Source organism: Haliotis cracherodii, unplaced genomic scaffold, assembly GCF_022045235.1.
Source record: "Haliotis cracherodii isolate W230 unplaced genomic scaffold, xgHalCrac1.p SCAF_22, whole genome shotgun sequence".
NCBI lineage: Eukaryota > Metazoa > Mollusca > Gastropoda > Lepetellida > Haliotidae > Haliotis > Haliotis cracherodii.
The window spans coordinates 4084423-4109469 of record NW_027266278.1 but is presented as its reverse complement, the minus strand read 5'-3'; the positions used below and the strand labels follow the sequence as shown (position 1 = coordinate 4109469).

At 43.3% G+C, this 25047-nt stretch overlaps 1 protein-coding gene across 2 annotated transcripts; it reads left to right on the top strand.

Moving 5' to 3' along the window:
• Positions 1–3054: 3054 nt before the first annotated feature.
• Positions 3055–24386, top strand: LOC139471171 (leukotriene-B4 omega-hydroxylase 3-like). Of its 2 annotated transcripts, none has more exons than XM_071253447.1 (11): positions 3055–3404; positions 8000–8147; positions 10238–10413; positions 13853–13977; positions 16482–16544; positions 17418–17541; positions 19060–19189; positions 19492–19621; positions 20659–20937; positions 23266–23331; positions 23911–24386. In XM_071253447.1, the coding sequence occupies exons 1-11, from the start codon at positions 3225–3227 to the stop codon at positions 24020–24022; spliced, it is 1533 nt and encodes a 510-aa protein (XP_071109548.1). In that variant the 5' UTR covers positions 3055–3224; the 3' UTR covers positions 24023–24386. The 2 variants fall into 2 exon arrangements, with proteins under 2 accessions (XP_071109548.1, XP_071109546.1); XM_071253445.1 differs by lacking the exon at positions 8000–8147 and adding an exon at positions 7809–7959 and having other exon boundaries at positions 3056–3404.
• Positions 24387–25047: the final 661 nt, after the last annotated feature.

Genomic DNA, 25047 nt, shown 5'->3' with positions numbered 1-25047 from the left:
CAGTATACAATAAAAGCAATGAATGGAATAGTTCACGTTATCAAATGAAAAGTCTGTTATGTGTGTTACTTTCTCTGTTTAAGTGCACAATCTGATATTACATTGATCCCGTGCTACAACACTACCATTGGGGTCCGGGGCGGTCGGGTAGCCTAGTGGTTAAAGCGTTCGCTCGCCACGCCGAAGACCCGGGTTCGATTCCCGACATGGGTACAATGTGTGCAGCCCATTTCTGGTGACCCCCACCGTGATATTGCTGGAATATTGCTAAAAGCGGCGTAAAACCATACTCACTCACTCACCATTGGGGTCCAAATAGTTGATGAGCGTTATGGACCATCAGCGGTTGAACCGAGGTGGAGTTGTTGGGGGTAGATGAACACAACAGTACATCTGACTACCTAATGCGATCTACGCTGCATGTATACCAGCATTTAATATAACATCAGTTTAGTCGTGTTGGATTAATTCCTGGTATCAAGTAGCACAATCCTATTTTAGAACCATTATTTTATGTGTTTCAGAGTGACAGATGTTTGTATGTTTGTTAGAACAGGGGAGAATGTGAGATTTTACCTCTGATAGAGCTTGACTACTGTGGTAGATAAACTCAAGGCAATATGAAAGCAATATTAGCATGTGTGATATTCAGATTTTGATGAATGCGACTGTCATAACTTTCATGTGTATGATAACTTGATAATTTATCATGTGTAAATATTCCATTAGCGATGTACATATTAGGCCTGCTGTTGATAATGTTTGACTCTGTATCGTCATCAGCTCGGGGCACTGTGCAGAGAGGCATCTTAAACATTCTCCACAAATCATGCAGTTCATTTTATCTGTCTGTAGACTATATTTAAGAAAATATGAAAAAAAAAAGAATTTTATTGACAGATAATGTTTTGGCATGAACTCACCAGACTGCCACTTCAGGACTGGTCCACACATGTCCAACTCCAAACTGATTTTATCTATGTATATACATGTACGTCCAAATATATTGGAGAAATTAATACAAAAATATTAACTGTTTTCTCATTTCATGTTATTTCGGGACCTTCAGGTTACTTAATAGGTGTTACCTTAAACCTATTAAGGACAAGATCAACGATTCATTATCAGATTTGTATTTGTATTGTGTATAAATGTATATCACTCGCTCATTATTGGACTGAGAGACTGTTAACATTGTGGTTAAATGGTCTGCAAGTATAATAAATGTTCCATCAACATGATCATTTTGTGTTTGTAGTTATTCATTATATATTCATTGGTGACTTTTGTCCTGTTATGTCTTTCCTCTACCAGTCCACCCATCACTCTCCACATCTGCTGACTATGTTCAAATGTCCACGGGGCGGTAGGGTAGCCTAGTGGTTAAAGCGTTCACTTGTCACGCCGAAGACCCGGGTTCGATTCCCGACATGGGTACAATGTGTGAAGCCCATTTCTGGTGTCCCCCGTCATTATATTGCTGGAATATTGCTAAAAGCGGCGCAAAACCATACTCACTTACTCACTCATATGTCCATACATGACATGGCTTGGTACAACTATGTGGAGAAGGGTCAAAATGGCCACCTGTTTCAGTCAAAAAAACCATCATTACGGTGAGAGAGATTTTTTTTAGCTTTCAACATTTCAACAATGTAACAAACCAGGCCAAGTGACCCCAGAATTTTTTGTCAAGAAGGGAATTTTGGTCTTTGTTCACATGTTGATTTCAAACTGATGTCAATGAGACTCTTGATAAAATGTTGTTTTTCCATTTCATATTTTTCAAAGTGATCACCTGAATATAATTTTGTCCATGTTCATGTCAATTCCCTAAAATTGTTAGTTTCGTGTAGACCCCATTGGTTTGGCACCGCCAACTTGTCAACAGATATTTTCTAAATCTTTTCATGTTTTTATTCATGATTGTATGCACTTCGTGATGTAAGACTCGTTTAGTCACAATATAGATCTTGATATCGATCAGATCGTCTTGACCGGACGCCGCCATTTTGTTTAAAGCAAATGTAAGCGATACGAGAGGTGGAATCTGATTGGTCCAAAGGAGAGGCATAGCAGGGACATCACTCGTAATAGCCACAGGCGGTGCTTCGATCGATCAAGCCCAGGAATTCCAGCCTAGTTCGGCAAGGGTGGAAACTGGACTTTTAAAGTCAGTTAATTCCCTTGCCCCGTGGAGGAGTGTTGGCATTGTCATCATATGTACAGCATGCTTGTCATTTAACATTTGTCCAAATGTCAGATGTTATCATTGGGCCCCGAAAAATTGATTTTTGTATGGATGTACGTACCTCTGTAGGTCATCAGCAACCCATGGTTGTTTTAAGAGGCATATAACGGGATCACTGACTTAGTCGATGCATCTTATCATATCCCAATCATGTTGATTGATGCTCATGATATCAATCATTGGATTGTTTGATCTCAGCTTGATTATTTACAGACCGCCAGCTTGATTATTTACAGACCGCCGTCATGTAGCTGGACTATTGCTGAGTGCGGTGTTAAACAACGAACAAATAAAATTGATCTTTGTTGCTCATACTTTCAACCACTGGTTTGCCTGGCCCTGACCAATTATTTACATGCTGTCCTCAGTACCTAAAGGGGTGGTGGGTAGCCTAGTGGTTGAAGCGTTCGCTCGTCACGCTCAAGACCGGTGTTCGATTCCGAATTGGGAACAATGTTTGAAGCTCATTTCTGGTGTTCCCCCGCCGTGATATTGCTGGAATATTGCTAAAAGCGGCGTAATACCATACTCACTCACTCATTAGTGATTAGAGGATCATATACGCCCAGTACTTTCACATTGATCTGTGTACGAGGGACGACCCTCGCATCTCGCATCGCTACTCATTGTGGAACGTTCGTTGTATCACTATACGGAATTATCCCAATTATTAAAGTTTATATCAAACAGAATATCGCCATATAAAAACTATTAGCTCACGAATGTACAATGATAAGCTCCAACGTGTGTATATACATGTCGTCAACGAAGGGAGTTAGCTCCCCTAGAACAACACCGTATCACACCTGCGCGTGAAAGTGGTGAATTGTAAGCGGGTGATAAAAAGTTATCAGGATAACTGGACTTTGAACGTAACTGATCGAGATCACCTACACCCACAACTAGGACGTCGGACAGTCGTTCACGCTGTTGGCGTTCAGGAAGGACATTGTCAACGAGCACCTGCTAAGCTATGGGTGTCTTCTCCTATGTCCGCTCGCTGTCTCGATGGCGCGGGGCAAGCCTGCTCCTTGCAATTCTTGGCATGATGAAACTCATGCAGGGGATTATAAGATACCGAAGAATGTTCAAGTTTTACAACAGTCTACCCGGCGAGCCCGACTTCCATTGGATATGGGGAAATTTGCATAAGGTTTGTCCCAGATTCACGATTATGTTCAAAGACGAGTTTAAAGGAACCATTAAATTTCATGCCTCATATTATAGAATTTCTACTTCACAGGGTTTATGCATTTGACCGAGTTGGTAACTCGTTGTTGATAATACATTCTCGTCATTTTAGTGACTATCTTTTAAGAAATCGGTCAGTGATCTGGGTCAGGGACATGTATTTCAGGTCAGATTGAGTGTGACTTAGTACAATTTCAATAAGACGGTTTCATTTTGTTATCCTGTTAAGGAGAACTGTCGTCACACACATTGATATATGCACATGGGATCCTTCCTAACTCGAACCTTTGTTTTTAGGGGTTAGGATAGCAAAGTAGGTCCATCGTTCACTCGTCACGCCGAAGGTCCTGGTTCGATTCCTAACGTGCGTGTTCCATTTTGGTGTCCCCCGCCGTGATATTGGTGGGATATTCCTAAAAGCGACCCAAAACATAACGTGTAATATATATCTATATGACATATTTCGGTATCTCCATCAAGCTCCGGAGGAATAGGTCTTCAGTATCCCATTCTTGCTGACTATGCTTGTAGTAAGAGGCGACTAACAGGATCGAGTGGTCAGGCTCACTGACTTGGTTGATGCATGTCATCGTATCCCAATTGCGCGGATCGATACTGATGATGTCAGTCACTGGATTGTCTTGTTCAGACTCGATTATTTACAGACCGCTGGAATATTGCTGAGTTCAGCGTTAATTATAAACAACAAGCAAACGAAACAGTATCACCATCCAATATTATGGTGTAGTATACAGTCCGTGAGTTTGGTAGTTCAGTATACTTGTAGAGAAACTGGGTCTGCCACACAAGCACGCAGTGTATGGTATGCGATAAGAGGAGACGTACTGTTCAACTTGAACTCGTTCGCAGACACGTGCGTACACGTGACCTTATCGCTGTCTTACCTCGCACGTGATTAAAAGTACTGAGCAGGCGCAGAGAGTATAGAAGGTTTGCTATTACGATTTTAATATAAAAAGATCGGAAAAAAATATATCCCAAAAAATTATAAATAAAAAATGTTAATAATACCAATAACTTATGTTTCCCGAAAGAGTGCATGCAACTGTAGAGATGAGAAACGAAAAACATCTGGCACACATCTATCTACATGTGAAATATCCACTCAATATCTTTATTCCATAAGTTTCGCGGAACATTTAAATGATTAAATTTTCATATTGCAAAAACATTTACCTGACAAACACAGAGATAAGAATTCGAACGTACTTCATATAAATCACTTTACTTTATTCAAATTTCTAAACTTTTTATTTTGAATCGTGTCCGCAGTATATACCACGATACCAAACCCAGCTTTACTTCCAAACTATTGCGGGGTGGTCGGGTAGCCTAGTGGTGAACGCGTTCGCTCGTCACGCCGAAGACCTGGGTTCGAATCCCGACATTGGTACAATGTGTGAAGGCCATTTCTGGTGTCCCCCGCCGTGATATTGCTGGAATAGGGCTAAAAGCGGCGTAAAACCAAACTCACTCACTCACTCCAAACTATTGCTGTTGTTCGTCCTGAACTCTCAACCCATCTGCGTCATTTAAAATATTTGGGTCATGTTCCATTATTTCTGTCTTGTAAATTGCACAGGAGTCGAGACTTTGTATTCATTGAGAAATTCGATATAATTATGCCAAGGCAAAGTATCGACAACACTTTTAATGAACATACTCCGGTCCACGTGTCAGGGTTACTGCTTTCCCCCTGTCAATCACCTGATGAAGATGCTAGGTCTAGCCCTGAAACTTTTGTCCTAATGAAAGGTTCTACGCCGCTTTTGGCAATATTCCAGGCTTATTTTCCAGCAATATCACGGCAGGGGACCCTATAAATGGGCTTCACACATTGAACCCACCTGGGGAATCGAACCCGGGCCTTCGTCGTGACGATCGAACGCTTTAACCACTAGGCTACCCGACCGACCCTGAAAGGACAAGAAGTAGCTCCTGAAACATTTTGAGCAGATGACGCCGTGTATGCATAATAAAGAAGGTTCCATAATTATGCAGGTCACAATGTACAGAAGACATTTGAAAGCTCATGTCGGATTCATTTTCAATCCAGTTGAGAGACCTAGAATCTTCTCTCCAAAATGCAAAACCATAATAAAACTAAAACATGTCTTCTGCACAGTAACCGCACACATCACCCCGTGTCTCACGGCAGTATTGTGGTCGGGAGTCATCCGGGGTGGAATAGATCTTAAGCAACCCGTTCATGTCGTAAACAATGACTATGCTTGTCATAAGAGGCGACTAACAGGATCGGGTGGTCAGGATTGCTGACTTGGTTGATGCATGTCATCGTATCCAAATTGCGTGGATCGATGCTCGTGATGTCAATCACTGGATTGTCTGGCCCAGACTTGATTATTTACAGACCGCCGTCATATGTTTGGAAAAGTGCTGAGTGCAGCGTTAAACAAACAAACAAACAATCAAACAAACAAACAAATAGAAGCTACAGCTGTATCCCGAGTCATCCAGCATATATCTATCATTATTGTACAAGATGTACAATCTACTGCATACTAAACATTTTAGATTCCGGGGGAGAATAGGTCTTCAGCAACCCATACTTGCCGTAAAAGGCGACTATACTTGTCGTAAAAGGCGACTAACGGGATCGGGTGGTCAGGCTCGCTGACTTGGTTGATGCATGTCATCGATCCCAATTGCGCGGATCGATGTTCATGATATTAATCACTGGATTGTCTGGTCCAGACTCGATAATTTACAGACCGCCGTCATAAAGCTGGAATATTGCTGAGTGCGGCGTTTAACAACAAACCAACCAACCAACCAAACATTTTAGCTTAAGAATGACTTTCCAACTACTCTAGTATATGAAGTACGAACTGTTGATATGCACGGGAATATGGCGCCCGGGGCCCTGTTCCACAAAGCGATCTTAGTGCTAAGTCTGTCGTAAGTCTATGTTAAAGTATGGGAGTTACGATCATCTTAGCGCTAAGATCGCTTTGTGGAACGGGCCCTGTCCACTTGTAGTATACACCCACAGTCCTTCCCGACCACACATTGATCACAACACTTACCATGATGTCAGTATCATCTGAAATCACCATCGTACATCTTATGTGTGACTAATCAGTCATTGCCTTCATCAGATCTTTACTTCAATGCGATGCTGTGCGTGAAGATCTGCCGACACTTCCATATATAGAAGACCGCCTCCGTGGTCTAGTGGTAGAGCGTCCGCCCGGGGTTCGATCCCCGGGCGCGTCATACCAAAAGACGTTAAAAGATGGTACTTGTTGCTACCCTGTCTGGCACTCGGCATTAAGGGGCTAAAACAAGGACTGGTCGGCTCGGAGTCGGTATACTGTGTCTGAGTGGGGTATTCATGTTAAACTGCGGCACTATAAATCGGCATCAGTCCGAACTAGTACAAGCAGCCACACACACGTGCATGCACGTTGCTATGTAAGTGTAATAATCTTGGACGCGACGTTAAACCCCATTTCACCTCACCTTCACCTCCATATATAGAAAGTCGCGTCAGCTGAACCCTGAGCGAACTTTGACCCAAGGATGTGTGATTTCCTGAGCCAATCAGATGTCAGATTTCAAAAAACAATTCGGCTTTTTTTTTTCATGATTTGTGAACTTCTATTTTTCACTCTGCAATATTCCAGCTGTATTACGGCGGTCTGTAAATAATCGAGTCTGGACAAGACAATCCAGTGATTGATACCATGCGGATGCGATGACATGCATCAACAAATTTCAGGGCGCCTGACCACCCGATCCCGTTAGTCGCCTCTTACTACAAGCATAGTCACCTTTTACGACAAGAATGGGTTGCTGGAGACCTATTCTACCCCGGATCTTCACGGGTCCAGACCTTCTGACCCATACCTCCTGATCTACGCTTACTAACTCGCACCTACTAACCCACGCTGACTAACCCTCGCCGACATACCCACACCTACTGTGCCACCTGACTTATGAACCCATGCTTAATTACCCATATCTACTAACCCCAGCCTAACTCACACGTAATAACCCCCACTTACTAACCCTCACGCCTACTGACCCTCTCCTACTAACTCACACGTACTGACAGGGGTGACAGTAGTCCAGTCATTGTATAATCCTTAATTCCCTGTGCACAATTATCTCCCTTTGTCGAGTCAGGATGCGCTGATTTTAAGTTTCATCTCCATACCTTTGCTTAAGAATTTCACAACAGTAGTAAATGTCTACCACATGCGTTAATTTCGACTTTCCCCGCACGTTATGCCGCCACACTGGTATAACTGAAACACCGTTGAAAGCGGCGTTGACCCCAACTCACTCACTCACTCACTACTAACAAGGGCTTTGTGTTAAGATCAGGGGCAAGGCGACTGAGGTGCGGATGGAGTACATGGATGGTTTGATGAAGAAACACAAGTACTTCTATAGGCTGTGGCAAGGAGCGTTTAGACCTGTCATAATGTGCTGTCACCCCGATTCAGTAAAGCTCCTTCTAAAAACATCAGGTTAGTTCTCGTGGTGTAACGCTCCCCATTTCCCCCTTAGCTTTCCAGAGACACCGAGGAGCGGATGAAGTACATCAATGGGATGATGCTGAAGAATCCACGTTTCTTCCGAATATGGGCTGGTCCATTCAGGCCTGTTGTGACTCTTCATCACCCAGACCTTGTCAAAGAGTTGCTGAAGACGTCAGGTTAGATGGGGCGCTGCCTTGTACGGTAGTGTCGGTTGTAAACCCCCCCCCTCTTTCTCTCAAGCGCATGGTCGTATGATGTTGATTGGAACATGTTTTCTTCAGCAACCAAAATAAATACAAACACTCCAACGTGTATTAGTATCGGTCATTATTAGGTGGGGCCCCACACACCCAAGACTGCTTTCAAATTCACATAGTTAATGGACGTTCATACCTAGGTGTCCAAGCAAGTATATATAGAACACAGTACCATAACACAGACTATAGCAGATATATACAATTATCGTTATTCGTTGAAGAATCTGGCCTTCTGATTGGCGAGTGTCTTATATTTAAGAGTGAGTGAGTGAGTGAGTACGGTTTTACGCCGCTTTTAGCAATATTCCAGCAATATCACGGCGGGGACATCAGAAATGGGCTTCACACATTGTACACATGTCGGGAATCGAACCTGGGTCTTCGGTGTGACGAGCGAACGCTTTAACCATTAGGCTACCCGCCCGCCCTTATATTTAAGAAATAAATGACGAATGTAAGTTGTTTATCGCTCAATATAAGATTGCTACGCGATAAATCGCAAGAACAATGAAGAGCGAAGCGTGGTTTATAAAGACAAAACATTGTTCTATCATGACGTCATTTGTGGGAGTATATCGTTCAATAAAACGCTGCGTCCCTCATGGTTTATTCACCCTGCGGTGTTTTATTGTATAATAAACAACTCCAACTCGTCGTTTATTTCTTATATAAGATATTACCATGGTGTACAGCCTCATAATAGGGCGTTAATAAAATGTACAAGCTTTAAAAATATTACCCGTATTTAAATAACGACGATTCCCTGATTACAGTCCGACCTCGGCAAGTCGGACAAGTCCTTTTTATTAACAGGGGGGTTACGTTTGGTCTTTCCCGGATATTTTCTTCACGTCGACTATCTGTACCTTTTCTCCCAATACCTATTTAAGAAATAAATGAAGAGTAAAAGTTGTTTATCGTACAATAAAACACTGCAGAGAGAATAAACCATGAGGGGCGTATGTGTTTTATAGTACTAAGAACAACAACCACGAGTTGTTTATTTCTTATATGAGATATTAACATTATGTACAGCCTCTTTAAAGATGTAAATAAAAACATTTACCCGTATTTATATAATGATGACTCCCTGAATAGAATCCGACGCGGCAATGTCCATTTTATGAACATGGGGGTTAAGTTAAGTATTTCCCGGATATCCTCACAATTTTCACGTCGATTGTCTGTACCTTTTCACCCGTGGCGATTGTCATATCTCTCTCATTTTTGGAAGCGCTCGTTCGGCCACTGTATTTATCTACGTTGCCCAGCTACATCTATGGGGAACAACTCACTAGACACTTCCCCCTAAAAAATAACGTCGTTCAATATGTGACGTCATCAAGTTGCGAACGCATATTCGAATCTCCAGAAATGACGTCATGATGGAACAATGTTTTTTCGTGAAATAAACCACGCTTCGATCTTCAATGTTCTTTACGATTTGTCGCGTTGCTGTCTTATATAAACACATACGAGTCGGTTGACCGACCTTTACGGACATCATGACGTCACTTGCTCGTCACGTCAGAATGTATCCTGTTTGCACTTCAAGTTGTCATACTGAAAGTCCAATGGCAGTCACAAGCTACATCCTATTGTCACACACAAACATGTCAAAGAAACTATATTTCTTGTAACTTGTAAACCCGTTTTTTTGACTGATGAACCTTCACATTCATGACCAACTCGTGTTATTCCGGGACAAGCCGAATAGCAGATACGGAAGTGGGCGAGTGGTGACGAATGGAACCTTCAGTGTCGTGGTCTTCGAGCCATTCACCTCGTACATGCTCATGATGTCAATCACTTGATTGTCGGGTCCACAGTCGATTATTTGTAACCCGCCGTCATGCAGCCGGATTATTGCTGAGTGCGGCGTTAAACAACAAAAACAAACAGCTCGAACAAACCCTTACACCCCACAAGAGACATGTAACTCATTGTAAGGAGTAAACAATGTAAACATTATCGTGGAACCGCTGCACAGACTTCAATGGTATTTCCAGAACCCAAGCCTATGGCCGGAGCCTACCAGTTTGCAGTGCCCTGGCTGGGGGAAGGGTTGCTGATAGCCAGTGGTCAGCGCTGGGCGCGCTCCAGGAGGCTGCTGACCCCCGCCTTCCACTTCGACATCCTCAAGCCATATATGGAGGTGTACAACAAAGCGGCGGACATCCTGCTGGTGAGGACGTATAGATGTAGTGCTGGTGAGGACGTATAGATGTAGTGCTGGTGAGGACGTACAGATGTAGTGCTGGTGAGGACGTACAGATGTAGTGCTGGTGAGGACGTATAGATGTAGTGCTGGTGAGGACGTACAGATGTAGTGCTGGTGAGGACGTATAGATGTAGTGCTGGTGAGGACGTACAGATGTAGTGCTGGTGAGGACGTATAGATGTAGTGCTGGTGAGGACGTACAGATGTAGTACCGGTGATGGAGTATAGATGTAGTACCGGTGAGGGCGTATAGATGTAATGCTGGTGAGGGCGTATAGATGTAATGCTGGTGAGGACGTATAGATGTAGTGCTGGTGAGGACGTATAGATGTAGTGCTGGTGAGGACGTATAGATGTAGTGCTGGTGAGGACGTATAGATGTAGTGCTGGTGAGGACGTATAGATGTAGTGCTGGTGAGGACGTATAGATGTAGTACTGGTGAGAACGTATAGATGTAGTGCTGGTGAGGACGTATAGATGTAGTGCTGGTGAGGACGTATAGATGTAGTGCTGGTGAGGACGTATAGATGTAGTGCTGGTGAGGACGTATAGATGTAGTGCTGGTGAGGACGTATAGATGTAGTGCTGGTGAGGACGTATAGATGTAGTACTGGTGAGGACGTATAGATGTAGTGCTGGTGAGGACGTATAGATGTAGTACTGGTGAGGATGTATAGATGTAGTGCTGGTGAGGACGTATAGATGTAGTGCTGGTGAGGGCGTATAGATGTAGTACTGGTGATGGAGTATAGATGTAGTGCTGGTGATGGAGTATAGGTGTAGTGCTGGTGATGGAGTATAGATGTAGTACTGGTGAGGACGTATAGATGTAGTGCTGGTGAGGGCGTATAGATGTAGTGCTGGTGATGGAGTATAGATGTAGTGCTGGTGATGGAGTATAGGTGTAGTGCTGGTGATGGAGTATAGATGTAGTACTGGTGAGGACGTATAGATGTAGTGCTGGTGAGGGCGTATAGATGTAGTGCTGGTGAGGACGTATAGATGTAGTGCTGGTGAGGACGTATAGATGTAGTGCTGGTGAGGACGTATAGATGTAGTGCTGGTGAGGGCGTACAGATGTAGTGCTGGTGAGGACGTATAGATGTAGTGCTGGTGATGGAGTATAGATGTAGTACTGGTGATGGAGTATAGATGTAGTGCTGGTGAGGACGTATAGATGTAGTGCTGGTGATGGAGTATAAATATAGTGCTGGTGATGGAGTATAGATGTAGTGCTGGTGAGGACGTATAGATGTAGTGCTGGTGATGGAGTATAGATGTAGTACCGGTGATGGAGTATAGATGTAGTGCTCGTGAGGACGTATAGATGTAGTGCTGGTGAGGACGTATAGATGTAGTGCTGGTGATGGAGTATAGATGTAGTGCTGGTGATGGAGTATAGATGTAGTACTGGTGATGGAGTATAGATGTAGTACTGGTGATGGAGTATAGATGTAGTGCTGGTGAGGACGTACAGATGTAGTGCTGGTGAGGACGTATAGATGTAGTGCTGGTGATGGAGTATAGATGTAGTGCTGGTGATGGAGTATAGATGTAGTGCTGGTGAGGACGTATAGATGTAGTGCTGGTGAGGACGTATAGATGTAGTGCTGGTGATGGAGTATAGATGTAGTGCTTGTGAGGACGTATAGATGTAGTACTGGTGATGGAGTATAGATGTAGTGCTGGTGAGGACGTATAGATGTAGTGCTGGTGATGGAGTATAGATGTAGTGCTGGTGAGGACGTATAGATGTAGTGCTGGTGAGGACGTATAGATGTAGTGCTGGTGAGGACGTATAGATGTAGTGCTGGTGAGGACGTATAGATGTAGTACTGGTGAGGACGTATAGATGTAGTGCTGGTGAGGACGTATAGATGTAGTGCTGGTGAGGACGTATAGATGTAGTGCTGGTGATGGAGTATAGATGTAGTGCTGGTGATGGAGTATAGATGTAGTGCTGGTGAGGACGTATAGATGTAGTGCTGGTGAGGACGTATAGATGTAGTGCTGGTGAGGACGTATAGATGTAGTGCTGGTGAGGACGTATAGATGTAGTGCTGGTGAGGACGTATAGATTTAGTGCTGGTGAGGACGTATAGGTGTAGTGCTGGTGAGGACGTATAGATGTAGTGCTGGTGAGGACGTATAGATGTAGTGCTGGTGATGGAGTATAGATGTAGTGCTGGTGAGGACGTATAGATGTAGTACTGGTGAGGACGTATAGATGTAGTGCTGGTGAGGACGTATAGATGTAGTGCTGGTGAGGACGTATAGATGTAGTGCTGGTGATGGAGTATAGATGTAGTGCTGGTGATGGAGTATAGATGTAGTGCTGGTGAGGACGTATAGATGTAGTGCTGGTGAGGACGTATAGATGTAGTGCTGTTGAGGACGTATAGATGTAGTGCTGGTGAGGACGTATAGATGTAGTGCTGGTGAGGACGTATAGATGTAGTGCTGGTGAGGACGTATAGGTGTAGTGCTGGTGAGGACGTATAGATGTAGTGCTGGTGAGGACGTATAGATGTAGTGCTGGTGAGGGCGTATAGATGTAGTGCTGGTGATGGCGTATAGGTGTAGTGCTGGTGATGGAGTATAGATGTAGTGCTGGTGATGGAGTATAGATTTAGTGCTGGTGATGGAGTATAGACGTAGTGCTGGTGATGGAGTATAGATGTAGTGCTGTTGAGGACGTATAGATGTAGTGCTGGTGAGGACGTATAGATGTAGTGCTGGTGATGGAGTATAGATGTAGTCCTTCATATCAATCACTGGATTGTCTGGTCCAGACTCGATTATTTACAGACCGCCGTCATATTGCTGGAATATTACTGAGTGCGGCGTTAAACAACCAACAAACCAACCTACAACCAACCTTTCAAATTGTCTCCCTTTATCGCGAGTGTCTAGCCCGTACACAAATTGTTGACATCCGTTTTAAGTTGGTTCCACATTGACAAGGCAAAATAATGACACATGGTCAGTTATGGAGTAAATATCGCTTCTTTCCGTTTGTTATTCTCTCGAAAACGTTTCATTATAAACTTTAAATTTCTTATTTGACTCGTCAATCGAGACTGATCTTTTCGCAAAGCGCCACTTTTGTTCCTTGACCAGCGTCTATTCTTTCGCTTCCAACAGCGCTCACGTAGCTTTCAAGGATTTTTTAAAAGTCGATTTTGTATATAATCATATCCAAATGTATAATAAAACAATTCTTCACGCGCCTTATCAAACAGCTATAGTGGCGGCGTTAAACAACAAACAAACAAACAAACAAACCAGCCACGTGTTTCCCTTTAAGGATATATACGTTCTATTCTCAGCTGGAGTTCCGTGTTATCATTGAATGTTGTTCAGTAGACATGTATTATTAAGTGATGCTTTTCTTATTTGCAGGGGAAAATAGCGCGTTACGAGGAGAAGGGCGAGAGTTTTGAGGTGTTCGGCCATATCAGTCTCTGCACGTTGGACGTCATCCTGAAATGTGCCATGTCATTCGACGACAATATACAGATGAAAGGGTGGGTACATATGTCAATTAACAGATGAAAGGGTGGTACACGGGGACAATATACAGATGAAAGGGTGGTACATATGACAATATACAGATGAAAGGGTGGTACACGGGGACAATATACAGATGAAAGGGTGGTACATGGTGACAGTATACAGATGAAAGGGTGGTACATGGTGACAATATACAGATGAAAGGGTGGTACATGCGACAATATACAGATGAAAGGGTGGTACATGGGACAATATACAGATGAAAGGGTGGTACATGGGGACAATATACAGACGGAAGGGTGGGTACATGTGACAATATACAGATGAAAGGGTGGTACACGGTGACAATATACAGACGAAAGGGTGGTACATGGGGGCAATATACAGATGAAAGGGTGGTACATGGTGACAATATACAGATGAAAGGGTGGTACATGGTGACAATATACAGACGAAAGGGTGGTACAGGGTGACAATATACAGATGAAAGGGTGGGTACATATGACAATATACAGATGAAAGGGTGGTATATGGTGACAATATACAGATGAAAGGGTGGTACATATGACAATATACAGATGAAAGGGTGGGTACATATGACAATATACAGATGAAAGGGTGGTATATGGTGACAATATACAGACGAAAGGGGTGGTACATGTTGACAATATAAAGACGAAAGGGTGATACATGTGACAATAAACAGATGAAAGGGTGGTACATGTGATAATATACATATGAAAGGGTGGTACATAGTGACAATATACAGATGAAAGGGTGGTACATGGTGACAGTATACAGGTGAAAGGGTGGTACACGGGGACAATATACAGATGAAAGGGTGGTACACGGTGACAATATACAGGTGAAAGGGTGGTACATGGGGACAATATACAGATGAAAGGGTGGTACATGGTGACAATATACAGATGAAAGGGTGGTACATGGGGACAATATACAGATGAAAGGGTGGTACATGGGGACAATATACAGATGAAAGGGTGGTACATGGTGACAGTATACAGATGAAAGGGTGGTACATGGTGACAGTATACAGATGAAAGGGTGGTACATGGTGAAAGTATACAGGTGAAAGGGTGGTACATATGACAATATACAGATGAAAGGGTGGTACATGGTGACAATATACAGGTGAAAGGGTGGTACATGGTGACAATATACAGATGAAAGGGTGGTACATGTGACAGTATACAGATGAAAGGGTGGTACATGTGACAATATACAGATGAAAGGGTGGTACATGGGGACAATATACAGATGAAAGGGTGGTACATGGGGACAATATACAGATGAAAGGGTGGTACATGGGGACAATATACAGATGAAAGGGTGGTACACATGACAATATACAGACGGAAGGGCGGTACATGGGGACAATATACATATGAAAGGGTGGTTCATGTGACAATATACAGATGAAAGGGTGGTACATGGTGACAATATACAGACGAAAGGGTGGTACATGGGGACAATATACAGATGAAAGGGTGGTACATTGTGACAATATACAGATGAAAGGGTGGTACATGGTGACAATATACAGATGAAAGGGTGGTACATGGTGACAATATACAGATGAAAGGGTGGGTACATGGTGACAATATACAGATGAAAGGGTGGTACATGGGGACAATATACAGATGAAAGGGTGGTACATGTGACAATATACAGATGAAAGGGTGGTACATGGTGACAATATACAGATGAAAGGGTGGTACATGGGGACAATATACAGATGAAAGGGTGGTACATGGTGACAATATACAGATGAAAGGGTGGTACATGTGACAATATACAGATGAAAGGGTGGTACATGGTGACAATATACAGATGAAAGGGTGGTACATGGGGATAATATACAGATGAAAGGGTGGTACATGGTGACAATATACAGATGAAAGGGTGGTACATGGTGACAGGATACAGATGAAAGGGTGGTACATGGTGACAGGATACAGATGAAAGGGTGGTACATGGTGACAATATACAGATGAAAGGGTGGTACATGTGACAATATACAGATGAGAGGGTGGTACATGGGGACAATATACAGATGAAAGGGTGGTACATGGTGACAATATACAGATGAAAGGGTGGTACATGGTGACAATATACAGATGAAAGGGCGATTGGATGGGTTAGGGGTGAATCAGTTCTGCCATGTTCGCAAAACTATGTCTTTAACAGCTACATATTATTAGTTTAAGTGCATTTCCTTCATGACATTGTCATAATTCCGGACAGGTCCTTTGTTGTCACGGCTTCTCGAGAGCCGATTCTAACAAGGATCTGGTTGTCACAGTGTTCGACCTTGCTGACTGTGTCTTCTTGTCTCCGTGTCTTATGGTTCCGGCTACTTGTTTGCCTGGTGAAGTCCGACCCAGTCCTCAAGGAAAAGGCTGAAACATTGCTGACTGTGGCATAAAACAACCACTAACTTGTCTCTTATACTACCGTCACCGGATGCCTGTATTATCATCTTACTTCTTTGCTTCAGGGAAAGTCATCCATACGTCGTGGCCGTCAATGAGCTGTCGGAGATGTGGTTCGAAAGAGGAAGGTTTGCAATGTGTTATAGGAATTATCTTGTGTTGATACTACTTTCTGTGACGTAACATAAATGTTAAGACAAGATCACGTAATTTAACACGAGGTCACGTAGTTTAACACGTAACTGTTAACATAAGGACACGTGAATTATAACGATGACACGTAACTGTTGACATGAGGACCCGTAACTGTTAACATGAGGACACGTAACTGTGAACATGAGGACACGTAACTGTTAACATGAGGACACGTAACTGTTAACATGAGGACGCGTAACTGTTAACATGAGGACGCGTAACTGTTAACACGAGGACACGTTATTGTTAACATGAGGACACGTAACTGTTAACATGAGGACACGTTATTGTTAACATGAGGACACGTTACTGTTAGCATGAGGACACGTAACTGTTAACATGAGGACATGTAACTGTTAACATGAGGACGCGTAACTGTTAACACGAGGACACGTTATTGTTAACATGAGGACACGTAACTGTTAACATGAGGACACGTAACTGTTAACATGGGGACACGTAACTGTTAACATGTAACTGTTAACATGAGGACAGGTAACTGTTAACATGAGGACAGGTAACTGTTAACATGAGGACATGTAACTGTTAACATGAGATCACGTAACTGTTAACACGAGAACACGTAACTGTTAACATGTAACTGTTAACATGAGGACACATAACTGTTAACATGAGGACAGGTAACTGTTAACATGAGGACATGTAACTGTTAACATGTAACTGTTAACATGAGGACATGTAACTGTTAACATGAGACAGGTAACTGTTAACATGAGGACATGTAACTGTTAACACGAAGACACGTAACTATTAACATGCTAGCCCTGTGTCTTCTGTTCTGGCAGGAACCCCCTCCTGTACAACGACTTCGTCTTCAGCTGCACCAAGATGGGTCGCAGGTTCAAGCAGCAGTGCGACTTCGTCCACTCCGTATCGGAGAACCTCATCAAGAAGAGACGCGAGACCCTGGTAGGTGTTCATATCCCGCTGTGATTGTTTGATAAACAGGAGGATAACTCTCTTTCTCGTGTCACGCCGCAGTATCATTAGCGCTGCGATGTTGAAAAACTTGTAGATCTGGGCTCTGTTCTTTGCAAAGCTACCATGGAGCTATAACTCATGATACTGTTTTGTTTCTTTATTTGACGCCGCAAACAGCAATAGTCCTGCTGTACGAAGGAGGCACAATCGAGTCTGGATCAGACAATCCAGTGATCGATATTATGGAAGAGTGAGTGAGTGAGTGAGTTGGGTTTAACGTCGCTTTTAACAGTATTCCAGTTATATCACGGCGTGTCAGCTTAATGTGGGAGGAAAGCCCGAAGTGATGCAGGTCTCAGACGTTTACCACTTCGGTGAAACCCACGAGCACGGGTATGGGGCTGACAAACCTAGAAACATAATCGGGGCGAACCGGGATTCGAACCACAATCATAGGTTTCTGGCGTGACCAAGGGACGTAACTCTGCACAGCGAATAGCGGCGCCTTAGACGACTTGGCCACCCGTGCCCCCTATTATGGACGATCCATGCTGTCGGGGAACGTTGACACACAATCAACCCCTCCCTGCCCCACCCCACCCCATCCCACCCGTGAAGTGACCTCTTACGACCAGCACAGGTTCGGGACAACAAACAAGTTACTGAGGATGAGAAAGATAACGGTGGAAACAGTAGGTTATAACATGGCCATGTGTCACTATCTTCCTCATCTATGAATACACAATGCCATTTAGAAAGTGGTCAAATGTAACTAATGTTATATTTGGGATAACACTTTCTTAGTAAAGTACAGATTCTAGTACTTGTGGCAGGTGTGGGTTCGAATCCCGGACGGGACTCAACCCAAAAAAGTACTAGAATCTATACTTTACTTAGAAAGTGTTATCCCAAATATAACATTAGTTACTTCCTCATCTAATTGGTGGACTTGGACATGGCCCAGGATAGCAGTTATATCATGGCCGACAACTGGATAGAGGAAACCTTCAAGTGACGCAGCACGCAAGCAGTTGCCAGGACTAATGCCGGTTTTATAGTGCCAACCCACTGAGATACCATGCCACAATTTAACATGAATACCCCACTGAGACACAGTGTACTGACTCCGAGCCGACCAGTTCTTGTTTTATCACCTTAATGCCGAGAGCCAGGCAGGGTAACGACAACTTGAACGACATTTCGTATGACACGTCCAGGGGATCGAACCACCGAACGCCCGCTCTCCGGACACTCTATCCACTACGCCACGGAGGCGGTCTCCGGACAGACGCTCTATCCACTACCCCACGGAGGCGGTCCCTTTAGAGTTTGAAGGCAGCTCGGTGACCTCCCAGCATTCATGTTGCTTACAGAAGTCAAAGTGTTTTGAAAGAGAATGAGACAGCAATACTATTTTGTTGTTAAAACCATTTCTCTTTATCATCTTTGTGAACTGATTGTGTCCGCTTTTATAAACATTATACAAACAGTTTCTGCGAATTTCAGGACAGAGAGGGACCTGCAAATAAGAAATACCTGGACTTCCTCGACGTCCTGCTCACCGCCAGGGACGACGCCGGGGACGGCCTTACCTCCATGGAGATCAGGAACGAAGTCGACACATTTCTGTTTGAAGGTGAGGGTCGCTAGACACTTCGCCTCAAGCTGTCACGTAGTTGGCGGAACTAGCCGATAGAATCCGAATGGGTTACTAGCTGGATGAGGCAGTGTTATCCCCTCTGCTCAATAATATTGCAGTTATCAAATATCGAATGAAGGTGAGCTACCTTCCCTTGTTGTTATACCTTATCTTTTAACACAGAATAATATTTTTTTATTCTTTCCTTTTAGGATAGTTTATGTTTGCAGACTTTACAATAATGTTATCCCAAATATATGTACATTGGATTAATTATCTTAACACGTGGGTTTTTCAAGGCCATGACACTACAGCCAGCGCCATCTCGTGGATCCTGTACTCGCTCGCCACACACGCTGACATTCAGGACAAGGCACAGGCGGAAGTCGACGCCATCTTGGACGGGAAGGACTCAGAAGTTATAGATTGGTGAGGAATCGTTTAAAAGAGCTTCGAGAGTCTCGTGGCGTATTTGATGAGCGTGCCTTGGACAGTATGTAATCTGGAGACGGTCTACATCAGTTTTGTACTGAGAGGAAAGCAGGGGGGTTTGTGGTTAAAGCCTTCATTCGTCTCGTCTCAGGTCGAGTCCACACAAAAGTACATAGAGCCCTTTCGGGAGAATATTTCAATAATGTCCCGTAACTCTCTTTTCCACAATTTATAATAATATTCTTTAAATCCCATAAACTGTGAAACCCGTTAATCCGAATTGCGGGGGCGGGGGAGCCTAGTGGTTAATGTGTTCGCTCATCACGACGAAGATCCGGGTTCGATTCCCCACATGGGTACAATATGTGAAGCCCATTTCTGTTATCCGCCGCCGTGATATTGCTGGAATATTGCTGAAAGCGGCGTAAAACAATACTCACTCACTCGCTAATACGGATTGCACCAAACACGCTGAAAAATCGTCTGAATTAACATATTTTAAAATTAACGTATCGTAGATCGCTGTCCTTTACTAAGTAGATGTTCACAATAAAACTCCTCTGGAAAGTGAGACTAACGTGATCGGGACATCGGGGTTTTACTGTAATAAACCATCTGACATTTGGATCCCAAACCCAATTCAGCCATCATGTAACAATATCATATTACTTCAAACTGTTGAGATCCCTGGAACTTGTGCAATTTCACTAAGATCAGATCTTAGTTCTCGCTACCAATAAACAACCCAACAGCAGTAGCAAGAACTAAGATCCTAGGTCTTCAGCAACCCATGCTTGCCGTAAGAGGCGACTATACTTGTCGTAAGAGGCGACTAACGGGATCGGGTGATCAGGCTCACAGACTTGGTGGATGATCACTGATGTTGCGTGGATCGATGCTCATGATGTCAATCACTGGATTGTCTCTTCCAGACTCGATTATTTACAGACCGCCGTCATATAGCTGGAATATTGCTGAGTGCGGCGTTAAACAACAAACAAATAAATGATGTTAATGAGACTGGGAACTTGTAGGAGCGAGCTGCCGGAGTTGTCCTATCTGGCCTGCGTCATCAAGGAGGGCATGCGACTCCACTGCCCAGTCCCCTTTATCCAGCGTCAACTCACCCAGCCCACCACCATCGACGGCACCACCCTCCCCAAGGACACCGTGTGCACTGTGCACCTCCTCAACCTCCACCACAACCCGGAAGTGTGGGAGGACCCCTGGGAGTTCAAGCCAGAACGCTTCTACCCTGAACATATGAAGGACAAGGACAACTATGCCTTTGTGCCCTTCTCAGCTGGTCCCAGGTGAGTGGGTTGTTTGTTTGTTGTTTAACGCCGCACTCGGCAATATTCCAGCTATATGACGGCGATCTGTAAATAATCGAGTCTGGACCAGACAATCAGGTGATTGACATCATGAGCATCGGGATACGATGACATGCATCAACTGACCACACGATCCCGTTAGTCGCCTCTTACGACAACCATGGGTTGCTGAAGATCTATTCTAACCCGGCTCTTCACGGGTCCTAGGCAAGTTGTGCACAGGGGGCGATACTTTCGAGGACTCTGTAATGTCCCCAGGCGCGTTATATCAAATAATCCGCACCTTCAATACAATACAGTACCCAAACCCAAGCCTGTATCTAAAAACGGATTCATGTCGGTGTCGGGGATATTTTCTAAATCTTTTCCTGTTTTTAATCAAGGTGCTCACGTGATTTGATGCACTTCGCGATGTAATACACGTTTTATCACAACATAGATATTGTTTATCGATCAGATCGTCTTGACTGGGCGCCACCGTTTTGTTTGAAGCAAATGCAAGTGATACGAGAGGTTGAATCTGATTGGTCAATAGGAGAGGCATAGAAAAGACATAACTCGTAATAGCCACAGGTGGCGCTACGATCGAGCCCAGGAATTGCAGCCAAGTTCGGTAAGGGTGGAAACTGGACTTTTAAAGTCAGTTAACTCTCTTGCCTCGGGAAGATGGACAATTTCATGCACGGGCTTGTGTGGCTGCTTGTACTTGTCTGAGCATATGCCGGTTATATCTTAAAGTGCTAGTTAACTGAGATACCATACCACAGGATTAACCAGTGTACAGACTGGTATCCTTGTTTTGTCCCCTTGATGCCACGCACTAGGTTAGGTTACATTCAGTGCCATCTTTTCATGTCTTTTAGTATAACGCGGCGAGGGGATCGAAACACCGACCTGCCAGCACACCAGAATATGTACATGCCGTTGTCATATAGATGGAGTTTTGTGAGGAATATGACGTAAACCACATATTTTTCTGACCCAGATCTTCTGAAAAGTGAAGGTCGTGCGAGAAATTCGGTTGCGCGTCACTGGATCTGCCTCTAACTATGAAATTGCGCGGTTATGTAGAATATTACATTTCCTATCTTAGGGTGTAAAATTAATTGTACATATGAGATTGGTTTGAAGAGCAGACACTGCAAAGTGATGTCCGACTTTTTGCCGTGCGTTCAAAAACAGACTTTTTGCCGCACCGACAATTTGACAGCTTTATGTTTACCTGTAATTAGTTAGAAATGCAGATAAATACCACCGGTTGTGCTTGATGTTGTGTCAGTCATGGCGTCACGCAGACCAGAAACTTCGACAATTTCTGTTGCGTTTATTAAATCGTTGTATTGTATCTCTTTTTGAAGTCTTGTTACGATACATATCCCATGCATATTCGAAAACACGCGAAGCAATGTATGCAACTGATAGACGAATGGATCTCTCAAAATAGGAGTAAATGCTACACAGTGTAAAATCTGAATTTTTCTTTGTTTACATTTCAAACAAGTGAGGTTTTCTGAGCACAGCGATCGTTTCACATAAGCTTCATTTCGCGTCTTTCATATGTCTTTTTAGTAAACAATCCAATGTGACGGAAAGTTCAATTCAGCGTTAATGTTTGCGTATTTTGCTAAACACTTCTAGTATTATTCGCGACAATTCGGAGTGATCACTGGTGATTTGATAAATCACAGATACCTGTGATCACGAATGTGCAATTTTTATTTTTGAATGGTTCTCCGAGAAACTTAATTTCCGATATTGTGATGCAGAACATACGCGACATAACGCCGTGAATAGTGCTTCAGTAATTATGTCAAAAGAAGCGATATATACGATAAACCTAATTTTCAGAGGTCGTTTTCAGTAATTCTGCTTTGTCTTAAATCATAGTGCGGATGGTATCACAGAATAGAGAATTTCCTACAAAATCAAGCACCGTGAAGTGTTTGCGTGATGTATGTTGAATTTTATTCTACTTCAAAGTTAGGGTTGTAGAGGAGGGACATATCCTGTGGCAGGGGGTTAAACAAAAAAAACCTTAACCAATAACTCACCACACCATGTCTTCTCATCTCCGGGAGACTGTAGATATAGTCTAGCCTTACCAGACACAGTGTTAGTTCTCCATGGTAACTCTATCCGCCCAGCAATGGTTAATATGGCTGCGGCATGACAGGGTTAGGTCGTGTGTTAGTGGATGACGTCAGAGTGGAGATGAAGGAGAAGATGATGTAGTGATGGAGACTTGTCCTGACTCCGTGCTATAAGTCAGCTGTCACCAAATGCATAACAGAAATTTGTCAATTCCAGAAACTGCATCGGACAGCACTTTGCGATGAACGAGGAGAAGGTTCTGCTTGCGCGCATCCTTCACAGGTATGTGTGTGGAGTTTAAACGACGTCCGAGGTTTATGGATATAGGGAATAGCTCGACCAGATTGTAAACCGAATAGAAAGGAATACCGAGGCTCTATCCAAGAGGCTTTGCAATACTATGCTTGATCTAACTTAGGTATAATTAAAAAACAAATGTGAAGAAAATGTGTCAAATATAGAGCAAGCGCAAAGGTCTGTAGTTATATTGTATCCTGTTATGATTCGATTATTATATATATTAAACAGGAATATAGGATATCTACGTGATAAATCACATAGAACAATGAAGAACGAAGCGTCGTTTATTTCACAATAAAACATTGTTCTTTCATGACGTAATCATTGAAGATTCCATTATACACTCGCAACTTGATGACGTCATATATTGGACGAGGTTATTTTTTAGAGGGAAGTGTCTAGTGAGTTTTTCCCCGTAGATGTAGTAGAGCAACGTAGATAAACGTTATGACCGAACGATCGCATCCAAAAGTGGGAGTTATGACAATCGGTTTTGGGAGAAAAGGTACAGCTAATCGACATGCAAATTATGAAAATATTATGTATTCATAAATGTTGTAGATACCGGTTGGAGATAGACTCGGCTTATCCAGTCAAGAGGAAAGTGGCTGCTGTAATGAGGTCGATGACGGGCATCCGGGTGTTTGCCAAACTAAGACAGAGGAATCAGTGATGGCGGACAGAGAAAACTGGACGCGGTGCGGTGGAGGAGAGGAAGGCGTTTCGTGAGCAGCCATTGAGACTTTACAAACCCGAGCCGACATTGTGAACGGATTTGTCTGTTGTCTGTGGTGGTTGAAACAGATTTGTCGGTTTTGAGAACTTACTGGATTCTCGGTGCTGTTTAACACACCAGATTAACAAACCGGAATAACAAACCGGTGTGCGTACTGAATATTTAAAGAACCTATTTTAGGTGGTCCTATCTAATAACATTCCCTGTTATAAGTTGTTTGGTCGTATTAATGTTATGAATGAATCGTTGACATGTGTAGAATGAACTTTCAAGTGTATTAAAATTAAATTTTCGTTGTGTTCATTGAAATTCCTGCATTCTGATTAGCTGAATTGGTCACGAGTCATTGCATTTATTTCCCAGTGAATGTAAAACATTAAGCCACGCCCACCGAGGCGCACTACTTTTATTACTGCGGAATGTCGGGGAATCCCAATATTACAGTCGAGAGAATTCCCTTTCTGCTCAAGTGTATCGTCATGCAAAGGACATTTAGCGACATTCATGCATATTCATTGTCCAAACTACCCTTTGGGACCGAAGGCCGAAAAGGAATGAAACAGCAAATGTTCGGGTTTCATTTCTAACTAGCATTTTTCTCAATTGGTTTTCCCGTTTTCAGGGAAGTAATGTTTGAATCTGGCAATAACTGACCATGTCATTTGAAACAGCCGCCGTCTCCCGGACATAATTGTTCCGGTTCGTTACAGTCTGTCTGTTGCACTTCTTCTCGCGTAGCGGAAACTTACAAAGGTTTGCAGATCGGTTTTTCGATTCATACCTCAATGAACCGAAACAATACCCAGTCAATCCTTAAATGAACAGATCCGGATAATATATGCCTGTTATGTAAATGTGATGCAAGATATGTCCAATGATACGAGGGTCATTCAATATATAACCAGCCTAAGCTATTTATCAGATCTTAACGGTTGCATGTTTGTCACGTGCTGTGCACCAAT